Source organism: Amphibalanus amphitrite, unplaced genomic scaffold (genome assembly GCF_019059575.1).
Source record: "Amphibalanus amphitrite isolate SeventyFive unplaced genomic scaffold, NRLGWU_Aamphi_draft 000031F_arrow, whole genome shotgun sequence".
Taxonomy (NCBI): Eukaryota; Metazoa; Arthropoda; class Thecostraca; order Balanomorpha; family Balanidae; genus Amphibalanus; species Amphibalanus amphitrite.
In genome coordinates, this window is record NW_024881527.1 from 855092 (window position 1) to 881718 (window position 26627).

General features: G+C 48.6%; 1 protein-coding gene across 1 annotated transcript in view; it reads left to right on the forward strand.

Moving 5' to 3' along the window:
* The window catches only part of LOC122367681 (PDF receptor-like), a 96093-nt gene that overhangs the window by 13233 nt on the left and 56233 nt on the right, over nt 1-26627 (forward strand). Inside the window, exon 2 of the mRNA XM_043341019.1 lies at nt 18081-18193. Within this exon, the coding sequence (XP_043196954.1) occupies nt 18082-18193 (112 nt within the window). The 5' untranslated portion in view covers nt 18081. The remainder of the gene's footprint in view (nt 1-18080; nt 18194-26627) is intronic.

Consider the following 26627-nt stretch of genomic DNA (forward strand, 5'->3'; position numbering starts at 1 on the left):
AATATGTCATCATATTTTCAGTGCAGTAATAATGTTGCTAGCAAGCAAAGATCATTCTCGTATGTTTCTAAGTGAGCTTTAGCATATGCTTCTGAAGAGCTTTACAGGATGTAGATGAAGTTTGAGAAAAAAGTGCTATAACTTTAGATCATCAATCAAAATTGCGATGTGATAGCTACTTTTTTTTTGACGCAGCTGTACGCAAATGAAGATTAAATCATTCGACCTGACTGAATTAGAACAAAATTGTGTGGGCTCCGGGAGCCATAATAAGGGGAGTTGCAGATGTCTGAAAAGCAAGCAATCTTCTTCAGCAAAACATATTTTCTTTCTGTTTGGTATGCTATTGATATTTTGGGTATTGCTTTTGATGGACCAGCCTCATCCCTCTGTCGTTGAAGAACCACTTCAGTGCTACACCTGCAATTCAGAAACGACGGGAGAAGACTGTAAAAATCGAACAGCCATAATAGCAGATAAGCAATATGTCTCCTCGTGCAATCCTTTGGAAAAGTTTTGCCAAGTCGACTCTCATAGTATGCCTAAGAAGGGCAATGAAACAATTCCGAAGATTTGGAGCATGAAGAGATCGTGCGCCGCGACGTGCGCCCCTAACTGCACCACCGCTCCTCCGCCCCTGCCAGTGCAGAGCTGCACCTACTGCTGTCGAGAGAACCTCTGTAACGGCCACGATCGCCCAGATCTAGTCGTGCTGGCCTCAAACATCTCAATGACTAATACAACAAAGTCATCAGGAGCACGCGCGCGCTCCAATTTGTTCTACTTTATTGTGATAGTGCTGATTTTTATATCGTTGCGTTCGTGAACGTTTTTGTTCGTGATGTAAATAGTTAGGCATAAATAGAACACTATTGATTACGCATATTTTGGGATGTTTGCTTTTGACATATTTTCCTTCTTATTTCAAAATACACTCTAATATTTGTAGCATTTCGTTTAAAATATCAAACGATTATAGCATGCTTATGACAGGTTCACAAAATTAACTTGCTTTTGACATTTTCTTGCGGTAAACATCCATCTCATTAATGTCACTTGCGTAGTAAAAGCATTGCAACACCGGACAGTATCAGTTGCAACTTTTGAGCTCCAGTTTCATAGCAAGGGCAAGGACACTTTATGTAAAACGTACCTAACCCTATTTACTTTTCACACATGCACTACTGAGTAATGTTGCCATGATTCGACCAATTGTATCATCTTTCATACGCTGGTTTTAGCCCCCCCCCCTCTGCCCCCTTAGACAACTATCTATATGTCCACTCCGTCTCCACTTTCACTCTCCCCTTTCAGGTTTACAGAGTAAAGATTCATACGATCATTATGGTAGCGCCGAACATACAGATGACCTACCATCACATTGATACCGATGTCGCACACATTTAATAAGCATCAACACTCCAGGCATCTAACATGCATACATACGTGGCTTTTATGTACTACCTACATAACCACTTTCACACCCTCAAACATACAAGAAAATAAGCCCACAGTACCGCCTTGCCCATGAGACCCACCGAGCATGAGCGGAAATGTTGCTTTAGAGCTCCGGATGCCTCGACGACACAAGTTTGTCTGACATTTTCTCGTTCAGCGCCCTGATCGAAGGCAACTTCAGAACTTTGGAACTCTGAATTCCAACTGTACGCCACGTACTGAGCAAATGGCATATTCAAACATTCTTGATCTGTAACGCTTTGGTCTTAAGACGGTTGAGAAACATTTGAATGCCAGGGTCTGAATTTGCATAGCTCATCGGCCGTATTTGTGCGAGCTCTTCACTGGGTTCGCACAATTATACGCTGTATTGTAATTACATAAAAAATATATAAATATTTCAATTATATGCTGAGTATAATTAAACATTTTTATTATTATATTAAACAATCATTAAACAATTTCTACGGCTGTTTCTTGGACTCATGCACAGCACATAACTATCAGTGTGAACAATAAAGAATGGCATAAAGCTAGCCTCCGCAGAAGACACATGACATGCATTTTAACATAAAAACAGCACACCGTTAAAATGACATTTCTTGGACATTTGACGTCACATAAGCAGAAGGTCGGTTGTGACGCTTCGGTTGTCTATAAGGTGCTCGAAGTGCCCTCCCCTCTCCGCGCAAAATAGCTCGGCCCGGCGCCGGGTGTGCCGCACCATGCCGACAATCCTACAGGCAAAGTCTTCGAGGACTCAGGACAGCATTCCGTTCATCAAGGGTCTTGAGTTCGCTCCGCAGCTTCTTGACCTGCCTGGGGCCAGAAACTGAAGTCCAGACAGGAAAATCCGGACCGTGGGGTGGCAGGGGTGCTGGGTACTTGCTGGGTCCGTAAGAGGTGGAGAGAGTAACAAAATTTAAAAAATAAACCTAATATCCACGCTTGCAAGGCCTCAGCAGAATTGACCCGTTGGAATGAATGGACAACTAACTGCAAGAAACTGAACTGGAAAGCATACCGTCCGATCCAAACAAACGTCATCTCCGCTGACAACATGGTTCGAGGCCGGAAGCGTGCACCTCCTCAAGCGGAAGAATTGTTTGAACGGGTGATCTGGAGTGATGAGAAGTGGTTTATGTCACAGCAAGAACCCCGCAGGAAGAAGTCCCTGGTCACCTGGCCACCTGGCCACCAACGGGTCACCTGGCCACCAACGAATCCACAGAAGCTGATTCCATGCAAGAAGGTGCACGGAGCGAACGAAGGTCATGGCCGAGCTCTGCCGCGCGGAAAAGGGAGGGAACTTCGAGCACCTCCTGTAGACAAATGAATTGTGTCACAACTGACTCACGTTCGTGAGATGTCAAATGTCCAAGAATTAGCGTTCTAACGATGTGTTGTTTGTTAGTTAAATTTATATCATGTGGCTACCGTGGGGCTTATGTACAGTCTGTCTTAAAAGTACCGCGCAAAGTGACGGTGGATCCATCAATCCTGACCGAGGAAGGGCCTGCTGAATTTGAAAGTCACCGAAGCAATTGACCTGGGGAATGGACGAGGATGTCAATTGCTTCGGTGACTCAAATTCGGCAGACCCTTCCTCGGTCAGGCTTGATGGATCCACCGTCACTTTGCGCGGTACTTTTAAGACAGACTGTACTTTACACTGAAAAAAATCGGGGAACCCCATTTCTTACAATCTGACACCACATACTCCAAAATACTCCTAAATTAGGCTCCGTTTTCATGATTTTAGGATGTCATGGGTGTTGTGACACCCGACACGGGAGCCCCATTACCTTTTGACGCCGCAAAAATGTACATGACCCCCTTGGGAGAGGTTCGGCTAGCGAACTCCCCAAAAATTGCAGGCCAAAAAATTGGAGTGTCGCTGAGACACCCCCGTTGAAACCCCTCTGGGGTGTCATTATCCTGGAGTGACACCCCGTGTTTTCAGCTTCAAATCCTACCGATAGATGGCGCAAACTAAAGTTGGTAAAATCGGGACCTGTTTTTCACGAATGGCTGGTGCATGTTTGGAGCTAAGGCAAAAGCGTGCATAGCGTAGAGTGGCCAACTATATCATGATGATATCTAGACTGATTACCGTGTCATACGTTGGTCGTGCACACTACAGGGCGCCGCAAGGCCGCGAACGGAAAGAGTAACTCCTCACCCGGTTATAAATATAGTCTGAGATTCTCGTTCCGAAGGACATTTAATACTCGCCGGGAGTTTTTCGTAAGTATAGGGGAGTGAAACTGCTCTGAGAGATTCCCCATGCTGAAGGCGCGCGGTTCCCCGCGTGGGGGTCAGGAACAATATGGGGAGTTATATCAGAAAAATAGGGGAGTTGAGCTGCTATATTTTACACCCTAATTTGGGAGTTTGACACCCTGTCGGGTGCTTAGGGACCAAAAAGGGGTGCTCGGCTGATATTTGAGGGGTGTCACCTGCAGTCTAACGGAACCCCATGTGGGCCGGCGCTGACCCCCCTTTAGCGGCTGCGACTCCCCACTATGCGTCGAAACCCTCCTGGGGTGTACGCCAAACACCCCATTTATAATAGCTCAGCGACTCCCCTCAAAACACCCCACTTGGGTGTTATTTTTGACATGACCGTCAATACCCCGTACAGGGTGTCATTTTTTCTTTCAGTGTATAACATTCTTTATTGATCACCCTGTACGTCATACACATCAATTAATTACATATCGAACGTGCGGTAAGCTTATCAATTGTATTCTCATTTAAGGGCAAAAAGGTATATTGTGTTGGTAACGGGTGCAGCCGAACTTAAAATGCTTCCGATAAAATCGGGTAATGGGGAAGCGGCAGGTCGGCTGACAGTTCAAAGTTCAAAGGATGACGTTAATTTCAATTGATATTTAGTGGACACTGGAGCCTTACAAAATTAATTTTGTGAACACTTCTACAAATATGAATAGAGCAAATTGCCGTACCCTTCTAACACCGGTTGATTGCAAATTGTAAGACCCTTTTACACCCCCTCGAGTGGAATCGTTTCCCGTCTTCGATCCGTTGCCATTTTAGGCACATGCCAATTGCCAAAATACTACATGAAAATAACTCCCGAAATAGCTTTACCGCCGTGGGGCCTTGAATTGGTAATTTGTCTGACTGGTGAGAAACGCATCTTTGCCGTCTGACGACAGCGCGGTACGCACTCGGCTCGGTCTCACAACAGTTGTGCTGTGCACGTGCCAGATATCGGTGCCAGTGGAGGACGGTGGTCGTTATTGGTGTGCCAAATCAACGAGCACGGGCCTGCCAAACGGACCGCAGAGGACGGCCGATCCATCGTCTCACCAGCCCCGAGGGAATGCCGGGTGTGTACGATGGCTTACGGGCCTATCCCGATATCAACATTAACCCGCGCGGGGCTGGGGTCTCCAGCCGAACGCGCGGGGCTGGGGGGGGGGTAAATTTTACCCCCCCCCCTGTTATCTCCCGAACTAATGGTCCGATTTGGAAAATTCGAACGCCAATCGAAAGATCTCATCACGAACAACTAAAAACATGTACTTAATTTAAAGTTTGAGGTCAAGGTCAAGGTCAGGTCAAGGGTACAAATTGCAAGTTTCTACAGTATCGGCCTTGCACCGTAGTTACCGAAGAATGGAGTCATGGACTGAGACTGATTGTCCAAAACGTGTTCTTAGGCTACCAAGACAATATTCGTTGCATACAATATCATTCAGAGGTCAAGGTCAAGGTCAGGCCAGGTCAGGTCAGGTCACCAAAAACAAAATATAGAAAAGGGCGTGTGTGACACATGTTTTATGGGTCATTTTACTCATAGAATTCAATAGGCACACTCAATAAGTGATATGGACCACCTCTGGATGAATTTCAGGTCGAAGTCAGGTCAAGGTCAGGTCAAGTGAGGTCAAATTTTGAAGTTGGTTGTTAAGGCCTAAAAAGGTATCTATCTGATGCAGTTTTTCACGACGAATCGAATGGTGCTATTTTTGTTTCCGTAAGAGGTCTAGAACTTCCAAAAAATTCATTTTTCAAATTTTTTGTGTGTCGTGACGTCATACAATTTTGAATAACTCCCACATTTTTGAACCGATTCTTCTAAAAATTGGTATGTAGGTGCACATAGACCACTTCTCTGACATATGTTCCGGTTTTTTCGATACACTCAAAATTTTGGATTTTATAACTATTTTCCCAAAAAAAGTCAGTTTTTTGAAGAAAAAAAAAATTGGGGCAAAATCCAAAATTTTTAAAAAACCGAGATAGCCATTTGATAGACAAAGTAGAAAGACGTATAACCTTTTTTGTTACGTCTTGATTCCTTTAAAAATGAAAATGTTAGCGGCGTTTGAAGTTTTGCCGTTTTTGAGGCGAAAATGGCGAACATGACGTCACTAAAACGTCAATTTCTCAAAAATTTTCCGACGGATTTCGCTCAAATTTTCAGGGAACGTGTCAAATTGATGTAAGAAAAGGTACTGAAAGTTTGCGGCGCGCACGTTTTTGAGATATTGCCAAAATTCGCGAGGGGGGTAAAATTTACCCCCCCCCCAGCCCCGCGCGGGTTAACCCGCGCACCGACTGGGGGGGGGGGGCGGTGGATATCCGCCGCCCCCTGAGGTTTTTCGTAGATAGCGGGAAAACCGCGGCGCATAGCGCCGCGAAATTTAGTACGACTATTCTCTCATCAATTTTACATATGGTGTGTAAGTTTGAATTTCCTAACTTTTAAGGTCAGGTCACCAGATCCCTTTGAATGACCCAACCTCAAGTCACTTTTTTGCAACTTTGTCACCGTGCCAGAGCTACAGTAGATGTCGGAGGCCTTTAAAAGTCGCAGGATGTTATAAGGTCATTAGTAGTTACAATTTGTTTATCTCGGAATTTTGATATCGATGACCTAAGGTCATGTCAATTTCTCGACCTCACTACTATAAGTCAATGGGAGAAAAATTAACTCCCTTTTTTACCACCAAAATGGGTCGGAATGGCCCCATATACCATACATGACTTCATATACGATCAACCGTCACTACCTTGAGGTCTGTTTTGCTGTTGGGCAGCTGTAAGGTCATGTGACGTCATCAAAGGTCACAAAAGGTTTTTTGCCAATAACTCCGTACAGGAACAAGATAAGCCGCGCTTGTCAGCTCGTTAAGGCGCATCGAATGATATACATGATGACCTCGAGGTCACGTGACCTGAGGTCAACCTTTGACCTTGACCTTTCGAGGTCACCATATACACCATTCGATGCGGATTGACGAGAGGATCACGATGATGCCATTAGTTTGTTCTTATCGTGACTAGTTCGAAAGGTATTCGAGAAAAACTCTCCATATCTTGCGCCATTTTGACTTTTTTTTACCCCTGTGACGTCATCTTTGACCTGACCTGAAAATGACCTTTGCAAAAATTGTAGACCTTGTCCGTGCGTACCCGATGCCGTTTACCGCTTGTCGCTATCCTGCTTCGTTCTCGAGATCTCAGGGGGGGGGGCGGTCATCCGCCCCCCCCCCCCCCACCGTCGGTTCTAAGTTGGCGCAGACCCCCGTCGGTGCGCGGGTTAACAACATCACATTAAAGTGCATGAAATTGTATATGCGATATACAAACGCTTTGCGATTTCAGTTAGGGTGAATGTTTTGACTTCCGACGGCACAAACTTGCTGCTCTTTTAACCCTCGCCGGCCGAGGGGGGAAGGGTGCCGCCCCCCCCCCCCATAGGGTTTTTTCGCGATAGCTCCGAACACGCTGGCGATAGAGAACTGAAACTTGACATACCTGACTTTTGATCCAAGCCGCATCTTTTGACACCAACCGCATTTTTGGGTCAGGTCAGGTCACTGACCTATGACGTCATAAGTGAACCTCTGCACGGTCTTCAGATGTCGCAACTTCGCAACGCCCTCACTGCCAGAGGAGATGTCACAGGGAAATGAAACTTGCAGGATCTAGTATCCATAATGAGTCTCACAACTTGTATATCTCGGATTTTTCCTAAAGGTCATATGAGGTCAGGTCATTTTCGTGACCTCACCATTATAAGTCAATGGGGAAAAATGAAAACTGCTATTCTGGCGCCGGGAACGATCTCCAACTATCTCAAGCACACAGAATCGTGATTTGATGCACTCCTCGTAAGGTTAGATGCGTCACTTTTGCAATGTTGACCTTCCGTGACGTCATTTATGACGTCATCAAGGTCATATTAGTTTTTCGTCAATAACTCCCGATCAAATTGAGCTAGCGAGTCGAGAAAGCCACCACTGGACTCAGGAAGACCTGCCGAATTGAATGATATGCGACATGACCTCTTTCGACCAACTTCGTGACCTGGGGTGCTGACCTGACCTTGACCTGAGGTCAACACCCTAAGTTGACCTGACCCGGACAAAAGTATATCAATCGACGCGCCTGAGCGAGACGAACACGATGCTGCCAAAATCGCGGCTCTGCGGCCTTTTTTTGCGAAGTTATTCACCAAAAACTGAACCGTACCTTGGGGCACTTGACCTGACCTCAGAGGTCACCGGTTGACCTAGGACCTTAAAATCGGGTACCAATCTCTGCGTCTTGTAACGGCGCACACGCTTGTTTTTTCCGCGACGCGCTAGCTCCACCAGGGGCTAAACGGCGAGGGGGGGTCGTACCCGCCCCCCCCCCCTCGGCCGGCGCGTATGTAGAAAACCAATAGGTCCGGCGAGGGTTAAAAGCTGTCCCCAACTGTACACAGACATGCGATGGAAGTCCCTGAGAGGCAGTACCATGAGCACACTGTGGCACTGTGGAAGGATAGGTGGGTACAGATCGCCGTGGTCCTTGCTCCGGATCAAGCGGGCGTCGTCCATCTCCGGTCCCACGTGTCCGTATTGATTGCGCATCAACCTCGGCCGGGCCGCGGCCGGGAGGGCCGCCGGGTGCTCTTCGGCGCTGGCACGGGCCGCCGCGCCTCCCGTCGACGAAGACAAACGCGCGCTGGCCCGGACAGCGGCCCTCTTTGTCGGCCGATCCGCTGACTGGCCAGAACCTCTTGGCGCGCGCCTCCTTTTCTCTGCATGAGTGGCCGGCGCGGGGCGGCGGCGCGACGTCCGGCGGCGTCACGGTCCCGTCTGCCGGTCCGGGTCCCGTCCGCCTTCCTGCCGCGCCACTTCTGTGCATATTCTGACTTATTCTGACCACTGCCATAGCGGCACTGGCCCGGGGCAGACGTCGGCTATTGACAGCCTGGACTGACCGATCGTACAGAACGGCATCAATACTAACACCAGACCAGCAACAAACCGTCACTGAAACAGCACAATACCAGCACCAGATCAGCAACAAACCATCACCAAACCATCAACATTCAACAGACCAGCACATCCGGAAGGAACTGCGGTGCTCGGGTTCGTCACCTCTGATTTGTGCGTGCATAGTCCGTCAAAAATAGAATGGCGCCCAAATCACGGCAGTGTTGTCTATTGCTTTGTCGCAGCTGTTGTCGGGCAGGAGCACAAAACTTCTATAAAATACGAGGCATGATCACACGGGTGAAAACGACGCATTGAGAAAATCGCGAAACTCCCGTGAGTCCGGCTGTCCTAAGCAACAGCAAGGTGGTGCTTATGCCTTTGGTTTTGCTTTTTCGTCGCCACTTCTACGAGTAAATGGGACTGGTAGCATGGCGTAGCTTACTTAAGCTGCGGAATAATCTGTCTTTTATTTTTAGACAAATTTACCTTGTACGGATTCTAAGAATATCGGCAAACATGTTTTGGCAGTATTCTGCAAAAAATAAACCTTTAGTATTTTGGTGGATTACCATAAATTTCTCTAACAATTTCTTTGCAGATATCTATTGTCAATACATTAATGGAAGCTTCCTCGATGTGCGACAAAAACATGTGCATTGTGCGACGCTTTTGTCTCGTTCTTGGAAACTACATGATACGCATCCGTGGCCATCGGAACTGTTAGTGCCGGTGGCGGGCCCCGCTGCCCTATAGGTGCTGTCCGGTCAGCAGAGGCATTGGCAACCACATCAGCATCGTCAATGAGGCGTGCCATCCACTTGGCAGCGCGAGAGGCGGCGCGTCATCGGTCGGTGATACGCCCGAGAGCCGACTGCAGACCGTCAAATGGCCGCCCAAGGCCGTCAGATAACTTGACAGCCGCTCAATGGCGCAGCCCGCAGCCCTCAGAACCAGATAGCACGTCATCCGGGGAGCCCCAATGACTAGATTTTCCCACCAGACAATTATTTCTGATGGAAATGTATCGTTTTGGTAATTCTTCTGTGATGGTTCGCTAAAAAGCATAAAACCATTAGTTAAACCATACGAGTATAACTATGTATATAGCAGTAGCGGCGGAACACCATCAATTAAGGGGGGAGGGGCACTGACGACTTTTGGTCCCATTCTTTTCATGCAACGCCCATAGGGCTCATATTAAGATTCCAAAATCAAAGGGGGGCACAGTGCCCCGGTGGCGTATTCGCCAATTGTATTACACGGATCGGCCGACCAATAGCGTGCCTCCTGAGTGACGTCAGCGCGGCGTCATACTTTCGGTCCTCGCCCTTGGTGGCGTCTATTGAAGCTAGGTTTTATCTTAATGACATTTAAGCTGGCAGGAATATGTTGTCGCCGTGGCGAAGTGGTTAGAGTATCGGGCTGGTGACTCAGAGGTAGGTGGTTCCAATCCACTCGGCGACTTCGATTTTCGTGTCATCTGTCATCTGTCATTGTGCGTTTTTTATGCATTTGCAACGGTGTGCACCTAAGAAATCAGACGTAGGCATTCTTCTAATGAATATGTTGCATAAGATAGATATTTGCAGTCCAACCGATTGGTTCGGTTTCGGTATTTTCCAATGGTCTTTGTTTGTATTTGGTTTGGTAGCGGTGTTCTGATTTTCTGTGATTGACATCACTAATGCATAGTGCATACTATGCGAACGTAGCCAATGGAAAGACAAATGGTGCTGGGCGATGGCATTGGCCATTCATTGATCAATATTTCTCGCTGCCAATGGGTGATAGCACGCAGCATTGACAGGGGCGGCGCTGACGTTTTGAAAGTAGGTGGGCACTTGGCAAGGTAAAGTACCTACCTAAAAGTAGCGAAAACTAAGATGAAAAGTAAAAATCGCACGCTGGTAAGCAGGCTATTAGATAGCTTTTCGTGTAAGAATCACCATGCACAAAAAAGTTCGGCATAGCTGTTAGCGTAATCACGGGACGAGAATAGATTATCAGTTTCCAGCCGTCAGAGCGTTGTTCTATATACCCTGGTCAGAGCGTCATCTATAGGAGCTATGCCCTAACTATAACTTTTACATTTCAGCCGCCAGGGGGATACCTAAGTCCCCTTACTTGGAATCTTTAAAGTCAAAAAGATTTATATTAGACGTTTATGAAGATAACTTGGGACTGGTTGTTAAGTTGCATGCTCACGGCGGGCTGTCATCAATTTATCTCTATACATGTCTTATCTGATCGATGAAATAATACAGGAATCCGTTGTCATTCGAGTGTGTTTCATAATAGCTCTTCCGACTTTGACGAATATCGACAGTGCCGTAACAAAATTGGTAGTTCAGGTATAGACTGCAACTGCAGTTCTTTTGCAACTTATTCCTTAATCAGATGAATACTTGTCAGAGATTTATTGGGCGTACGATATTGGCGTGCGAACGTAGGGGCTAAAAATGCGCGTCTACGACCGACTTCTTTTTCAGAGAAAAGAACCGCTAAAGCAAGAATCGATCCACCGACCTTTCGTCCACCACACCGAGACTCTAACCACTCGGCTACGACGACACAAACACTCCTCACAGCCATATACAATTGCAAAAAAAGTCTCAACTCAAATCTAGCCTCAATGCATGCATTGTCGCGGCGGATGGCTATGACGTCGCACTAGAGATGTCGCTAGTTGATGGGCCGATTCGTGTAATACAATTGGCGAATACGCGCCCCGGTGCCCCCCCCCCCCCCCCGTTCCACCGCCTATGCTATATAGTGGGCTGCATTTCCTTTCTCCATCGTAAATCTTCGACAACGGCTTTGACGTCACATCCGATACCGCCGCTTTTGGGGTTTAACAGTCACAAGGTGCGGAACGTCCTGATGTTGAGAATTGGTCAAAAAGTTTCCTTTCTTATCATCTCTTTGACATTTTTCTTCTGGGGAAAATAATTAACCGTAAAAAACATCATTGCTGGAAGATAAAGTAGGTGTGAAGGATGATGTTTCCCACTTAGTTTATTAGGCTCGAAATCTTAGTCGTGAGCGAACCTATTCAGCAACTCGGTAAAACATTATTTGTTTCCCTATTTGCCCTCAACGCTCGGCACTTGGAATCACTCGCATGGTGTATCTGTGTACATCTACGTCCCATTCTGCAGTATTAATGGAAGACTTCTTGTGTACAATAGCGCGTTAGCCCTGTTCATGAATCGTCCATATGCATAATGCAAACCTCTTGTGGATCGAATGGTTTCCATGTTACTCCTACCTGCGCATGATCACTATCAGTAGACGTGACCTTGCGGATGATACACGTTAAAGGGACCCTCCCACCTTAACATTAGATTTGAGTTGAGATAGCCAAAATGGGGTCCCTGGCTCACAATTACCGGTTTCGGCACTCACAACATCGAGAAATGCCTTAAATCGGAAATATTGAATTTCAAAATTGCAGCATTTTGATTCAGAGGGGCTAATGCATAGGAATACCCCTCTGAATGTGTGACGTCAGCGCAGATATCTAACGATTTTTTAATTTTTGACTAAAACGTTTTGTAGCACGAGGTGGTATATGCTGCTTTGCGCGCAACAAGTGCCGCACTTTCAGCTGCCAAACTATTGCTTCCAAATAAAGTCGCTAGGAACAGCGGAGATCCCAAAAAGTAAACAAAAGTAAAAGTCTAATATCTTGAAAACCGGTGAATATTTTTCGGTGAAATTTGGTAGATATTCGTTTTCGCTCTTTCTGAACCGAGCGACATCACTTTCATGCCAATTCATAAACTTTTTTGAAGGTGGGAGGGTCCCTTTAAACATTAGGGCAAATTCATTCACAGTGAAACTGCTCACACGTTATATTTACTGCAATTTGCAGCCTTCTCCCCACGATTCGCTGACCAGATATGGCTAAATTGTAATTTACTTCCACGAAACAGCAGCGAATTATAAGGATAAGCTTGGGTCCACCCATCCCAGTCCCAATCCGCATTTAATGTTTCCTTTGCCATCAAAGTAAATCAATATTCATATTGTATTCCATCAATGACCTGGCGCTGGTCCACTGTGCGCTATTTCTACACAAGCCCGCGTCCTTCCCATTCGTAGACGCTGACTCGTCGACCGTCCTAATCAGACCCCCCCCCCCCCAGGGCAAGGCGACCCTCGAGGGGGGGGGGGGGCGACACCTCTACCGTCGCGTACGCCTCCGCTGACGGACAAGGCGGTGGGCGCAGAAATAGCGCCGTCATCGGACAGCGCCGATGATGTCTGGTGACGCGTCCGTCAGCAGTCACGTGACCGAGATGGCTGACAGACAGGGGTGGGGGAGGGGGCAGTACTCGACTGGGGGATGCTAACTACACTTCTACACAGTACATAACCATGCTGGGCATGGGCTGATTGGCGACGAAACTTGATCATTGTCAAAGACCAAATGTATGCGCATATTTCGTGCCAAATAGCCATTCCAAACGTACATATTTTTGTCTATTAATTACATCAGCATTGGACCTATTGGACCCAGAGTGCTGGCGGCATTCGCACAGCTAACGTCTAGCTAATCAGAGCGATCCCAATATCCGATAAGGCGCGGCTCGCACACCCATTCTGCCAGCGATGAGTGGCCAGCCGCCGGTGAAGGATCATAGAGAACTTCATCAGTACGCATCGCGCCACACTCCGGGCGTGAGCCAGGGAGTGACGTCTTCTGATCGTACATATGGAGCCAGTGACGTTTGATGTTCAGTGTTCATTATGTTTCAAGTAATAGTTAACATTCTTACAAATTCAGCATCTAAGAAATAATAGATACAGATACATTAGGCGAATATTTATCAAATAAAGAAGAACTGTAACGGTGTGACAAAAACCATACGGCATGTTTATACAGTTGATTAAAAAAATCAATGCTTACGTAGACCTGAGGTCGCTCTATGCGGTGTCTTTGTAAAGGAATGAGACTCGATTCGACCCATGTTTAAGGCGTTCAATTAATTGTTTTTCTGCACACAATAAAAAAGTAATTTCGGGCCTGTTCCAGCGCCTCCAGTGGAAATACTTGACTGGAGGCTCTACCAGAGGTTTCACTGGAGGCGCTGGAACGCAATCTGGAGATTTCTGGAGATTGGCATCACAGATACCAAAAGAATGACGATTGTTCTCTCTTGAAACGCAAAATTTGTTTTCAATTTTATTGAGAAAGATTAACAAAATTATAGCAATGTAATTTTCTTTACATTGAAGTTATAAAATAATCAGTCAAAAGTCCTTTGTTTACATTCGTGATTGTAACATGTGCGCCATAATTCAGTAGACCAGAGCCTCCAGAGAAATTTGGACCTCCCAACTCTCTGGAGGCTACTATAGAGGTTTCTGGAGCTTTGGCGAGAGCTTTCTGGAGGCGCTGGAACGCTCTCTGGAGTATTATAGAGCTTTCTGGAGCTTTCTGGAGGTTTCTGGAGGCGCTGGAACAGGCCCTATGTATAGGATGTCCCAGAAGTCTTGAAACCATTTCGGTCACGTATTACTCGCATATGCGTGTATGAAAGTAAACAGCACTTGGTCATTCATAAACTACATGAATAAAAGTTTTTGATGCATGCGACTCCTACGCCAGGTTGGAATTTGTTTTAGCCCCATAACACTGCGTCGAGTTAGAGGAAGGCCTTTCGACAGGTAAACCATTCTGCTGGTAGAGCACTCTCAGGGAATGTAATGCGTCGTTTCGTGGTCCGCTTCAGGGAACAAGACTCTGCAGCCGACAAGAAACGGACATGTCGCACGGCGACACCGGGATGTCGCAAAGCTGGAGAACTTGACTTGATGGCGCGGAGAGCGTGCTCTCTCGCGCTCGTTATTGAGCGACTCATAACGAGGTCCATCTGACTGATGCATGGTGTTCTACCAATGAAAATACAGAACTTCCGTTTATTTTACTAGTTTGAGGTATCGCTTGTCTTAATCGGTGGCATATCACGGCCACACGACGAAAACAAAAATATCTAAGGCTTCCGGGACATGCTATATTAACATAAGCATTTATGTACCTATAGTGTTTCGAAGTTCGGTTCGAAAGACGAAAAGTGAAAATTGCACCAAAATACATCGCATTTTACGCTATGGGGAAAACATCGGACAGCCGCAATCAACCCGAGACGTGCTATGAAAAGGCTGACGTGAATATCATGCTCACATCGGAAACTTAGTGTGCTTATACGTTGATAAAACGAAGAAAATGTCCGGATCCAATGATCTGTGAAAGTTGGCTCGGCTAACATTCTATTTACATGCTATCTAAAGAAGCGATGTCGCAAATATATGCCGGTAAATTCCTATCCTGAAAAGGCGCCACTGGTCTCGCAGAATATCTGAAAAGGGTGTTGGTTCCGAGTAGAAGACGCCAAAGCTCCGTCTATTGATCAGTTTATCGCTGTCGCTTGTCTCACGGCGGATACCTATTCTGGCTCCTCACAAAGAAGCATGAAATGCTCAGTCCGCAGTGTTCAACACACAAACAAAACAGTAGAGACGTGGAGGCTGTTTGTTCAATAACGAAGAATAGGAAGCATACCTACCGCCTGTAAATTCTGAAGCTTCCTAAAATATACCAAGGGGTTAAGAATTGTTAGTTTTATGTGCATAGCCGACATGCATAGCCGGCAGTTGATAATGATGCGAGCCTGAAGTTCAGGGTCGGGATCAGGAGCTGCATTTCATGATTTCATAATTGTTAGCAGAACTGATCCCGTTTTTCATACTACGCCTAGCTGGCAATTACTTTCTTTTGAATGTTGATCGTTCATTTCATTTCAAATTATTTCATTCATTTCATTTTATTTCATTCATTTCACTCATTTCATTCATTTCATTCATTTCATTCATTTCATTCATTTCATTCATTTCATTCATTTCATTCATTTCATTCATTACAAAACTGACTTACTAAATATGCAGCTTCCATTTTAAATTCAAGAGCTTAGTCGAGCCCATGTAAAACCCTTTTAACTCTGCTCTCGATAACTGTCACAAAGTTGTTTGTCGACACACATTCATCCCTGAGCTCAGCGCAATAGTCCGTTTTCGTATGTCTCATGGCAGAAAGACCTGAGGAAGCCACAGAGAGGAGAGGAGAGGCGAGAGAGAGAGAGAGAGAGAGAGAGAGAGAGAGAGAGAGAGAGAGAGAGAGAGAGAGAGAGAGCCGGAGAGCAGGGGGATGATCGGGTCGGTGTGATGGCCGGTGCGGGAGCGGCGAATACACAGCAGCCGAGCCGTTATTGGCTGCACGTCCACCGCGATCGACTGGTCCTTCAGCCCTTCCCTCCCCGCCCGCCTCCCCGCCTCCCCCTCCCTCCCCGGCTACTCGGGGAGAAGTTACACGCCAATAGGCCGCAGATGCTAGCAGTAGAACAGCGGGCCGCAGTAGGCATGGAAGAATCAGTAATGGCTGCTCAACATGGCTGTGGAAATAGGGAAAATAAAAATTTATCAGGAGTATGAAAAATAACCTCTTGCTCATATCTGAAACAATGTGAAACACACATTGTGAAATCACATTGTGAAACACAGTGATCAAGGTCGTATGTGACCGAAAGCTTTGTGTATTTAAAAGTAATTTAAAAATAAATATCGTTTGGTAATCTTGAGTTTCTTGAGTTGTCGTTATCCAGACCAATATATATTCGGGCGTGGCCCTTCCTCAGTGGTACAGTGTTACAATGGAACACTGTACGTACCACTTCCAAACGTACAGTGTTCCATTGTAACACTGTACCACTGACGAAGGGCCACGCCCGAATATATATTGGTCTTTAATTTTTTAATTCCTTCAGATATGAGCAAGAGGTTATTTTTCATACTCCTGATAATCTTATCAACAATGCTCAATTCAACGTTTCAATACCTGAAATAAGAATTTGTTCAACTTCAGGAATTCTTCTTGTGATATAGGATTATATGAAGAAAACTGAACTAATAATTGTTCATGTTGTCACTAGCCGTGATGCATGCTTTCGACAAAATGCAATGTTATCACATGTGAGTGAATAGAACTTAAGATCACATTGCGACGAGGAACTATTCGTTCATTATCAATTTTCCCAAATCAATGGTAAAATTTACAAACAATAAACATATATAATGGCTTCCGCTTGTCCAAAAATCAGGATCGTTAAAATTGTTTTTGAGAGCTGTTAAAATCCAATTCCAGCTCGCTCATTAGAGGGCTGAATTGGCATTATTCTTCCTTTTTTCGATTGGATGCTAAGAGTGCTCCTCTTCGATTGGGATGGCCACTGACAACTGATATTACCAGCACGGCAGACATGTGCACTATCGCTAAATTAATGTTTATTTGCTCTTGCTAATGACATAATAGATTATTATTACATACGTTACAACAAATTCGGCATGGCATGTAGGTAATGGTTAACAGCCTTTGATCACAGCACAACCAACTTGATCCGTTTATTCCTTACGTTATCAAAATAATTGCGAGCTTCTTATACAAAGCGTTGCTATAAACGTCTCATTTTCATTATAAACATAAACGTATGTATATAAATTGATAAAAGTTGTTAAACGGTAATGTAAGCAAGATGTAAGTCATCGCTATGAGCCAATGCGAAAATTCCCGATCCACACAATAGGTAGCCTACTGAATAGATGCGGATATACTCGTACGACATATTAAACTCGCTCGTATCTATTCACGAGTGAATTTCAAATGAGTGCGCTCAAGTCACTGCGCTCAAGATCGAAACGCTTCGCTTCTGATCCATTCACCACTTCCAAACTAATTGAGAACACAATTTCTGCTGAAGGGGCTAAGTTTGCACGGTAACCATTCGTCTCCTGCATTGAAAGTATTGCAATAAACACAAGGCACACTGCACCAATCCTCCGTCCTTGCCGGTCACCTACTCCCGGATTTCGACAGAATTGCCCTGCTGCTTGTAGTATATGATTGCCCCTGCTTGCAGTACATCAGACTCAGCGCTTTATGTTGCCGTCCGTGACGGCTGCTGAGTGCAGCAGCCGTCACTCATGGAGTTCCTTTCATATGACCCCTCCCTCCCCTCCCCCGCCACCCCCACGGCCAGCGGTGCTGCGGTGGCCCGCGGACATGCCGCGGACGTTCAAAGGCAGGGACCAAATCACATCACACGGGAGGGACGCCGCCATACACGGCGAACACGCGGCCAATCCCGCTGGGCAATTACACTCTGGCTGCGGTCAGACATCGACATCGATGGTCGGTGGCCAATAAGGCTATTGCCCGCGGCGCAACGGAAAACATCGTCAGACATGGGCTGTTTGATATACTGTACTGGAAAGAGCGAAACTGCCGATCAGTCCTTTGACCGCTTCTCTGATTTGTTGCAGGATGAACTCGTCCGAGTCGGAGAACCCGCTGGACGTCCGGGACGTGCCCCCGTGGACCATAAAGTCGACAAACAGCTGTCTCCGATACCACCGTAACTCGCGGGTCAACTCAGGTAATATCTCTGGGCCTCAGTCTCCGCCAGGCTAGTCGCTGTTATGGTTTTACATTTAAGTCTACGTTAATGATGGTTCGATAGCAAATTAATTATCGTCGCGATTCCGCCGCCCCAGACGCACACGCGCACTCCCGATGTGAACTGTATTGAGTCCGGCTGACGACTGCACAACAATACTCTTTACTCAAGGACACCGGAAGCTGCCGGGCGGCACAGCCTGCCATCAGGCGCCGGCCGGCGCCGCGGCGGCTGGCAACAGCTGTCAGCTGACTGCGCCGGCATAGCTCGTGCCGGCTCAGTAGCACGCGTATTTACAAATTGCAACCGAGCTCCGCCGTGGGGTAAGGTGGGCAGGGGTTTTCGCACTACGGCTGCGGTTGAACTACCGTCTGTGGTAGAAATTTCAGGACGATGGCGCGTTTGATACGAAATCTGGCGCAATGTTTGTTTGCTTCTGAATTTGTATTGTTGTTGCTGTGAATTCTTGAAGTGGGAGTACTTCAATAACAATTTGTGGATTATTTGAGTTTCTTTGTATAAACATAGAATAGTATTATGAAACATTGTGTGGAAACTGCAAATACTGATATGATCAATTACTGAGTTTGGGAATTAATCCACATTTTGTAGAGATTTGTCTGGCAAATTGAAATGGTGTAAGTTGTAACAAACCTCAAGCCTATCATGATCTGAAGCTGTTGTAACAAATCAAAATTGCTTTGATGTTACATAGTACCTTGTTGGAAAGACTGAAGCATGGTTCAAGATGATGTGTAAAAATTCAAGATTTGTGCGAAAGCTTGTGACTGAAGAACGAAAACAGTTCTATATGATGGCTCAATCAAACGTGGATATGGACGACAAAAGTAGAGTTTCAACATTCCAGCATGTGAGAATAACTTCAGAAAGTCATAGTTCTTGTAGCATTGCACTCTTCTTATGTACAGTTATAGGTTTTGTCAGGGTATTTCAAATTCATTGTGTCAGTTGAGATACAGATGGATTGCGGACAAATTTTAGAATCATTGCATGATAGCTAGGTAGGTACTTGTTCGGTAAAAAGGTATGTGATGAATGCCATGAGAAGGTGTTTTATGATTTAATATATGGTCGTTGTTGTACCTAAAAATGCAAGCTTACTAGCAACTAGTTTCTGAATCAAATCAAAAGTATTTGCCATGAATGTAAATATGTACCTGCAAAGTATGTCAATAAATTTGTGTGATGTTGACCAGAGAGCTTTATCATCTGGGCATTTATGTCGCTTCTTACATTAGGTGTCAAGCATAGTAATTACGGATGAACTTTGTGCCAATATCTTCACTGCACAATGTATGTAGCATGTCTACAACCCTCACTGATCCTGCTATAGCTATAGGCATCTGGCACCAGCAAGGCCAAGGGCATGAACTTCACAGTTGCACAACCTTTTGTCATGTACCACCAGTCACTTTTTTTACTTAAGGTGCACATAGCAGTGGACACAACAATGTGCAGAGGGCCTACACAAAAACAGCATGATTAGTGTGCACTATGCACAGCATTGTACCATGATTATTTGAATATTTTGATCACTCAAAGTCAACAGTCAACAGTCAGGAGATATGCCCACTTGTTTGTGGTTGTCGGGTGAACCGAAAAATAAATAAATAATAAAATAATTATTGAATATCACATTTATTTTACATCACTTGTCAAACAAGAGCATGATGACACACATTTTGACAAGCAATCATGGTAGTATTTCAATAAGTTGGACAGTCACCTCCCTGGGCGTCATTTTTCCAGGAAGGTACCTCTGCAGGTGTTGTTGTAGGCTAGGTTGAATTGGGTTAAGTTAGGCGAAGTAAGGTGGTTAGGACCAGGTCAGGTCAGACCGTAAGGCCTGGTCAGGTTGATTTTAATCTTTCATTCTAATTTGACATAGATACCTATTACCTATGTTTTTTCTCCAGCCTGAATTTCATTAGGTAATGAGTTAATTTTGCTTTGTTTTTATCTGTGCTTGTGTTTTTGTCCCTTATATTTTGCCCCATAGGCAAGGGTGGAGCTTTTCCAGGGAAGGTGGTGGAGCATGATTGGAGGCGCTCAACCAGACGGCATAGGAGGGCACGGTTTCTGAACGCGCACTGATGCCTGATTCAAGCAGTAATCTTGATTCAAGCCATGCTGTCTTCATGCGGGGCGGAGCGCTACTTAAAAGTCCCTAAAAGACCGGGAAGTGATGCCGATAGAACCTTCAATCATTCTGGGCTAACGATTATGACTTGGAAAAAGTCGCGATTCCAATTCAATCGAAAATCTGTGGGCTCTTGTTCAGCAGGAGGTGTATGAAGAGCCACCCGCCATAAGCACTGCTCAACCGCAGGCACAGGTTTAGACGGCGTTGGTCCACATCAAAGCCAGTGTGCTGGAGAATCCATTGGCTGAAATGCTCCAGAACATTCGCCACTGTTTTTATGAAAGGTGGCTACAAGCTCAGTTAAAAGAAAAAGTACCAGATTGTTTTGCTTTTTAATTACAGCGGGAAGAAAGGTGTCCGGATAATTTCGTTACACCCCCTGTAATGTTCAAATGGTTGCTAAATTCGAAATCAGCTCTAAAACTAGCCTAGAAACATGTAAAACTCGAAAAAGTGAACCGAGGTCATCAAAGGTCATTGAGGTGACCTGACCTTCAGGTGACCTTGACACCCACCCTAATGCATGGGACCAGCATCATATCACATGTTTCAACGCTGGAAACCACGTGAAGACTGCAACCGCGCGGCTAATGCGAGCCGACATACGCCGAATCGCGATTCGGGCCAAATATGGTCTCGAGAAATAGGTCACAGGTCAAAGGTCATTTGGGTCAGAGTCATGAAATTTTCAGGGTAGGTGTAAAATTGATAAAATCGGGGGTGTTGAAAGTTTCGTCGCGATCGGACGGTTTTTACGCGAGTTACTCACGAAAAACCGATAAAGCGCACCCAAAAAGGCAGAAATATGCACATGCGATATCCTATACTGCGAAAAAAGGTGCATCATTTTTTAACGTCGCCGACAAATTCTAATTACCCTAAGCTCAGGCAGATGTATGGTAGAAAATCCCCCAAGTGAAATATACTACGGCGGAAATAAAATACCCTACGGCGGAGCTCGGTTGCAATTTGTAAATACGCCAGTAGCACGCATCACAACACCTCCCCCCAGACGTGGGGGAGACAACACGTCTCAAGAACAAAAACGGTGCCTCCGACAAACACAAACGCACCAACGCGTGTCAGCGCACGATGGCTACACGAACTCGTACACTGGGTCCGACCAAGTCACAGTCAGCCTCTTAGGCTGTCGACGAAGTCGTTCGCTGCGCCTGACAGAGACCTCAGGCGCGGGGGTCGCTCCGCCCGGACGGCTGCGGGGGACTTTGTCAGCGACTGGGGTCCCGCTGTCGGCGTTCCTGGTTCGGGCGCTGTCGCCTTCTTCGGTGATGGCGTCTCGGCTGCCATCGGGTGACGTGGTCACCATCGGCCGCAGCGGGCGGAGGTATCGTCGATTCCGCCAGTAGGTGCGGCCGCTTGGCAGGCGAGCGAGGTAGTCTCGGCGGCTGCCGATGCCAACGACGACGCCTGTCCGGTCCCACAAACCAGTCTTCGGATCTTGCAGGAGAACCTGTTGACCGATGCGCAGAGGTCTCAGCGAGCGGGCGCTCGCGTCGTAGCGCTCTGCGGTCTGGGACTTCAGAGCGGCTGCTCTCTCATCACACTCCTCCGCCGCGCGCTGCCACACCTCGGCAAACGCTCGGTGGTGAGCTGGCACGGTAGAGCGCAGCGGGTGGCCGTACAGTATCTGGGCCGGAGAGCGGCCATCGGCCCGAGGCGCGTTCCGCAGCTCCAAGAGGCCGTGCGCGAACGCGTCATTGTCCAGGTTGCCTCGGTCGCTGACCTTCTGCACGAGCCTCTTCACTGCCTTCACTGCAGATTCCGCGTGTCCATTCGACTGAGGAAAATGCGGAGTGGAGATCTCGTGGGTCACTCCCCACCGTCGCAGAAAATCGCGGGTGTGACGGGCTGCGAACTGCGGCCCTCCGTCCGTTCGCAGAGTCTGGGGTGCCCCAGTGGCCGCGAAGGCGACCCTCAGGCTGGACACCAGGTCCTTCGCCGACGTCTCTCCAGAGCAATGAAAGACGAACGGCCATCCAGAGAGGCGGTCTACGTATACGAGATACGTTCGACCAGCCCACGAAAAATAGTCCGCTGAGACGGCCTCAAAGACTCGAGTCGGTACCGCCTCGGAGACTAGCGGCTCCTTTTGCTGGCTCGGAAGATACATCTGGCAGGACTTGCACGCTGCGACGAGGTTAGCGATGTCCTGGTCAAGCCCGGGCCAGTAGACAACTTGTCTAGCCCGACGCTTGGTGCGCTCCACACCTTGATGGCTGGCGTGAAGCCGCTCGAGCGTCTCCCGACGCAGACTCTGGGGAATCAGGAGTCGCTGCCCGCATACCAACAAGCTGCCGTCCACGGTGAGACGGTCTCTAGCTGTCCAGTAGGGCCGCAGCGTCGGCTCCAGCTGCGACTTGTGGTCTGGAAAGCCAGCCAAGACCACGTCTCGGAGGGCGCTGAGCTCTGCATCACGCTCAGACGCCGCCCGGACCCTCTGCAGGGTAGCGTCCGGGAACAGTGATTCCTCCTCGGTCGGATCAGCCGTGGCGATTCTGGCGATCAGGCTTGCGATCTGGTGGGCTTCCTCCTTCTCCGCCTCTTCGTCGTCTGGCGTCGGAGTATCCACCGGTGCCCGGGAGAGCGCATCCGGGATCGCGTGCAGTTTCCCTGGCCGCCAGACAGCGACGAAGTTGAACGGCGTGAGACGTTGCCGTAGCCGTTGCAGTCGCGGGTTGTCGATGTCGATGAGGCTCTTGGAGTTCAGCACTGGAACGAGCGGTCGGTGGTCTGTGACCACCTCGAACTGCTGCATGCCCGAGAGGTACATGCTGCACTTCCGACAAGCCCATGCAACTGCCAGCATCTCAATCTCGCAGACGGCGTAGCGGGACTCCACATCGGTCAGGAAACGAGACCCACACTGGATCAGTTTCCATCGTCCATCTGCATCCTGTTGCCGCAGACAGAAACCCAGCCCTCGCAGGCGTGCGGCGTCGGTCTCCAGGACTGTCCGGCGCCGCGGGTCAAAGAAGTCGAGGACGGGTGGCGAGACCAGCGCCTTCTTCACATCACTGAAGGCTTTGGAGTGCAGCGGCGTCCACACCCACTCGTTCTTCGGTCGCAGGAGGTGTCTCAGAGGCTCGGCGGCGGCCGAGACGTCTGGTGAGAAGTCACCCAGCTGGTTCACGAGACCGAGAAACGATCTGAGGTCCGTGAGGCACGCCGGCTGCGGAAACCCCGCGATGGCTCGCACCTTCTTGTTGTCTGCGGTGTAGCCTGTCTGGTCGATCTTGAATCCACAGAACTCCACCTCATTCCCGGCGAAGGAACACTTGTCTGGGTTCAGTGTCATCCCGTGGTCATCACATCTCTGCAGGATGTTCCACACGTGCTCCAGGTGAGCTGAGTAGCTCGAGTCGTACGCCAGAATATCGTCTACGACTTTGCATGTCTGGGGGATGTCACCGAGAGCAGCGTCGCCTCTTCGGTTGTACTCGTCTCCTGACGAGATCAGACCCATGACGGCACGTTTGTAGCGGAAACGGCCCCATGGCGTGATGAAGCACGTTTTGTCCTGGTCCTCCTCGCGGATGGGGATCTGGTGGTAGCCAGACTTGCTATCCAGCTTCGTGTAGAAGTTTGCACCGCTGCCGATCGAGGCCACAGCGTCGTGCGGCGACCTGACTGGGTACGCTGGCCTCTTGACGAATCGGTTCAGCTTGGTGAGGTCGACCGTCAGACGGCAGCCAGAGACCGTGCCGTCCGGCGACCGCTTCGCCACCGGCACGATGGGGTGGCACCACTCGGTCGGATGCTCCACCGGCTCGATCACGTCACTCTCCAGCAGCTCATCCAGCTGGCGCCGAATGTCGTCACGCCAGCAGAACGGTACACTGCGAGCTGTGGAGACGGCAACTGGTGTGGCGTCTTCAGTCAACTCGATGGCCATTGAGCCTCCGGACATCTTGCGCAGCTTCGAGGTGACGTCAAACACTCGTGGGAAGGCTTCCTTCATCGCTGAGAAGTGCTTCCGTCGTTCCTCAGCCGATGGCACGCCTTTGCTTTCATCCCACGTCGGCTTCAGCGGGTGCACCTTCTGCGCCTTCCCGGCGTCTTCAAGTGCAGGAGCAGAGTCTCGTTTGACCACTCTGCGGGGTATCTTGCTCTTCCCTGGCATGGTCTTCAGGGAGCAGACTGCTGGAGCTGGTCTGGAGGTCTCCTCTTCTTCAGAGATGGCAGAACGGATCTGCTGTGGGAACTCCCTGTGCAGTATTCCCAGTCGAACAGCGTCGTGCCACGACAGCAGCGAGCTGTGCAGCTTCTTCACCACAGAGACGGCTATCGTCTTCTTGATGCTTCCCAGCTGCAGTGCGACTTGGCACGCTCCCAGGCAGGGCAATTCTCGTCCGTCCGCTGCGAACAGGCTTCCAGAGGGCGGCGTCAGCTTCTTGACGTTGATGCCCATCTGCTTCGCTGCCTCCTGAGAGATAACAGACACCTCAGCGCCTGTATCTGGCGTCCATGTCGTTTGTTGCCTGCGACCGTCACTCCGATGCAGCAGAATCTGGATCTGCGGAGCACGCGTCGTATGCAGGCCTTGGATCATGCAGTCTCGGTGCTGCTGGTCCACTGTTTGTCTGGCAGGTGCAGATGCCGCTCGCGTCTTCATTGTGACGAGTGACACACGTCTGCCTCCATCGGACCTCCGCTGGGTCCGGTCTGTGCTCGCCGCCGGAGCGCGCGAGCGACTGGCGCTGCGACCGCGGCAGACAGACGCGAAGTGGCCTACCTTGCCACAGGCTCGGCAGGTCCTCTTGACGGCCCTGCAGTCGCCGGCGCTACGGTGAACTTCACCACCGCAACGGGGGCACGTCTTTTCTGTCGACCGGTCTCTCGGGCGACCGCGGCTGCGCTGGTACTGAGAGACCTTCGCCAGGGTCGAGCCAGCTGGTTCACGGATGGCTGAGCTGTTGGAGGCGGCATTCTCTGACGCTCGGGCGATATCCACTGCCTTCTGAAGCGTGAGATCCGGCTCTTCCAACATTCTGCGGCGTGCTTCTTCGTCCCGCGTGCCGACAACGACTCGATCTCTGAACCTGTTGTCCTGGCAGTGGTGACAGAAATCACAGAACGATGCAATCTCTTTCAGTCCACAGAGAAAATCGTCCACTGTTTCGCCCGCTTCCTGTACTCGCATGTAAAAATCTCGGCGATCAATGATGACGTTACGCTGGCGGCGCACATGCGTCTGCATCGCCGTGATGATGGTGCTCATGTCAGCGTCTTCGGGGATCGGCAGGCCGTACCTGACCACCCTGGTCCAATCATCATCAAGCAGAGCGAGTAGGGCTGCCTTCTGCTCGGGCTGGGCTAGCCTGTTGACGCCAGTCAGCAGACTGTAGCCGTGAAATTTCTGTCGCCAGGATTCAAACTCCTTCAGTGACGCCGATGACGACAACTGTGGAGCGGGAGTTGCTGATGCCGGCAGTCTGGGCGGTAGATTGACGGCTGCGCTCGTATCGGCTGGGGTGGCCGCTGCAGTAGCCGCCGCGGCTGCAGCGTCGGCCCCGGCCGCCGGCCCGGCCCATATCCGTTCCATTACGGCCACCATACGCTCCTCCCGCTGCTGGCTTTGCCGCTGAGCTTCTTGAGCCAGCTCCAGTTGCTGGGCGAGGAGTTGGGCGAGGGCTCCCAGGTCTACCGGCTTGCCTTCCTCCGTCATTGCGAGAAAAGCGCGCTAAAACCGACGAAAAAATGCTACATTTAATGATAAAAAGTAAATTATACCGATCGCGCCATGTTATGGTTTTACATTTAAGTCTACGTTAATGATGGTTCGATAGCAAATTAATTATCGTCGCGATTCCGCCGCCCCAGACGCACACGCGCACTCCCGATGTGAACTGTATTGAGTCCGGCTGACGACTGCACAACAATACTCTTTACTCAAGGACACCGGAAGCTGCCGGGCGGCACAGCCTGCCATCAGGCGCCGGCCGGCGCCGCGGCGGCTGGCAACAGCTGTCAGCTGACTGCGCCGGCATAGCTCGTGCCGGCTCAGTAGCACGCATCACAACAGTCGCCAGTGTTACCGAGAATCGTCTGTTTATTCATGTGACCTGCGGCGGGCACTCGCAATGCATTTATTCAGGGTGACATTGCTTATTTCGTGTTACAACGCAGTATTGAAGTTTATAGTTGCTTGAGAAACGCGGCAAACGTTATAAACGGCTGCTAAAGAGAAAAGAGCGAGAGAGAGAGAGAGAGAGAGAGAGAGAGAGAGAG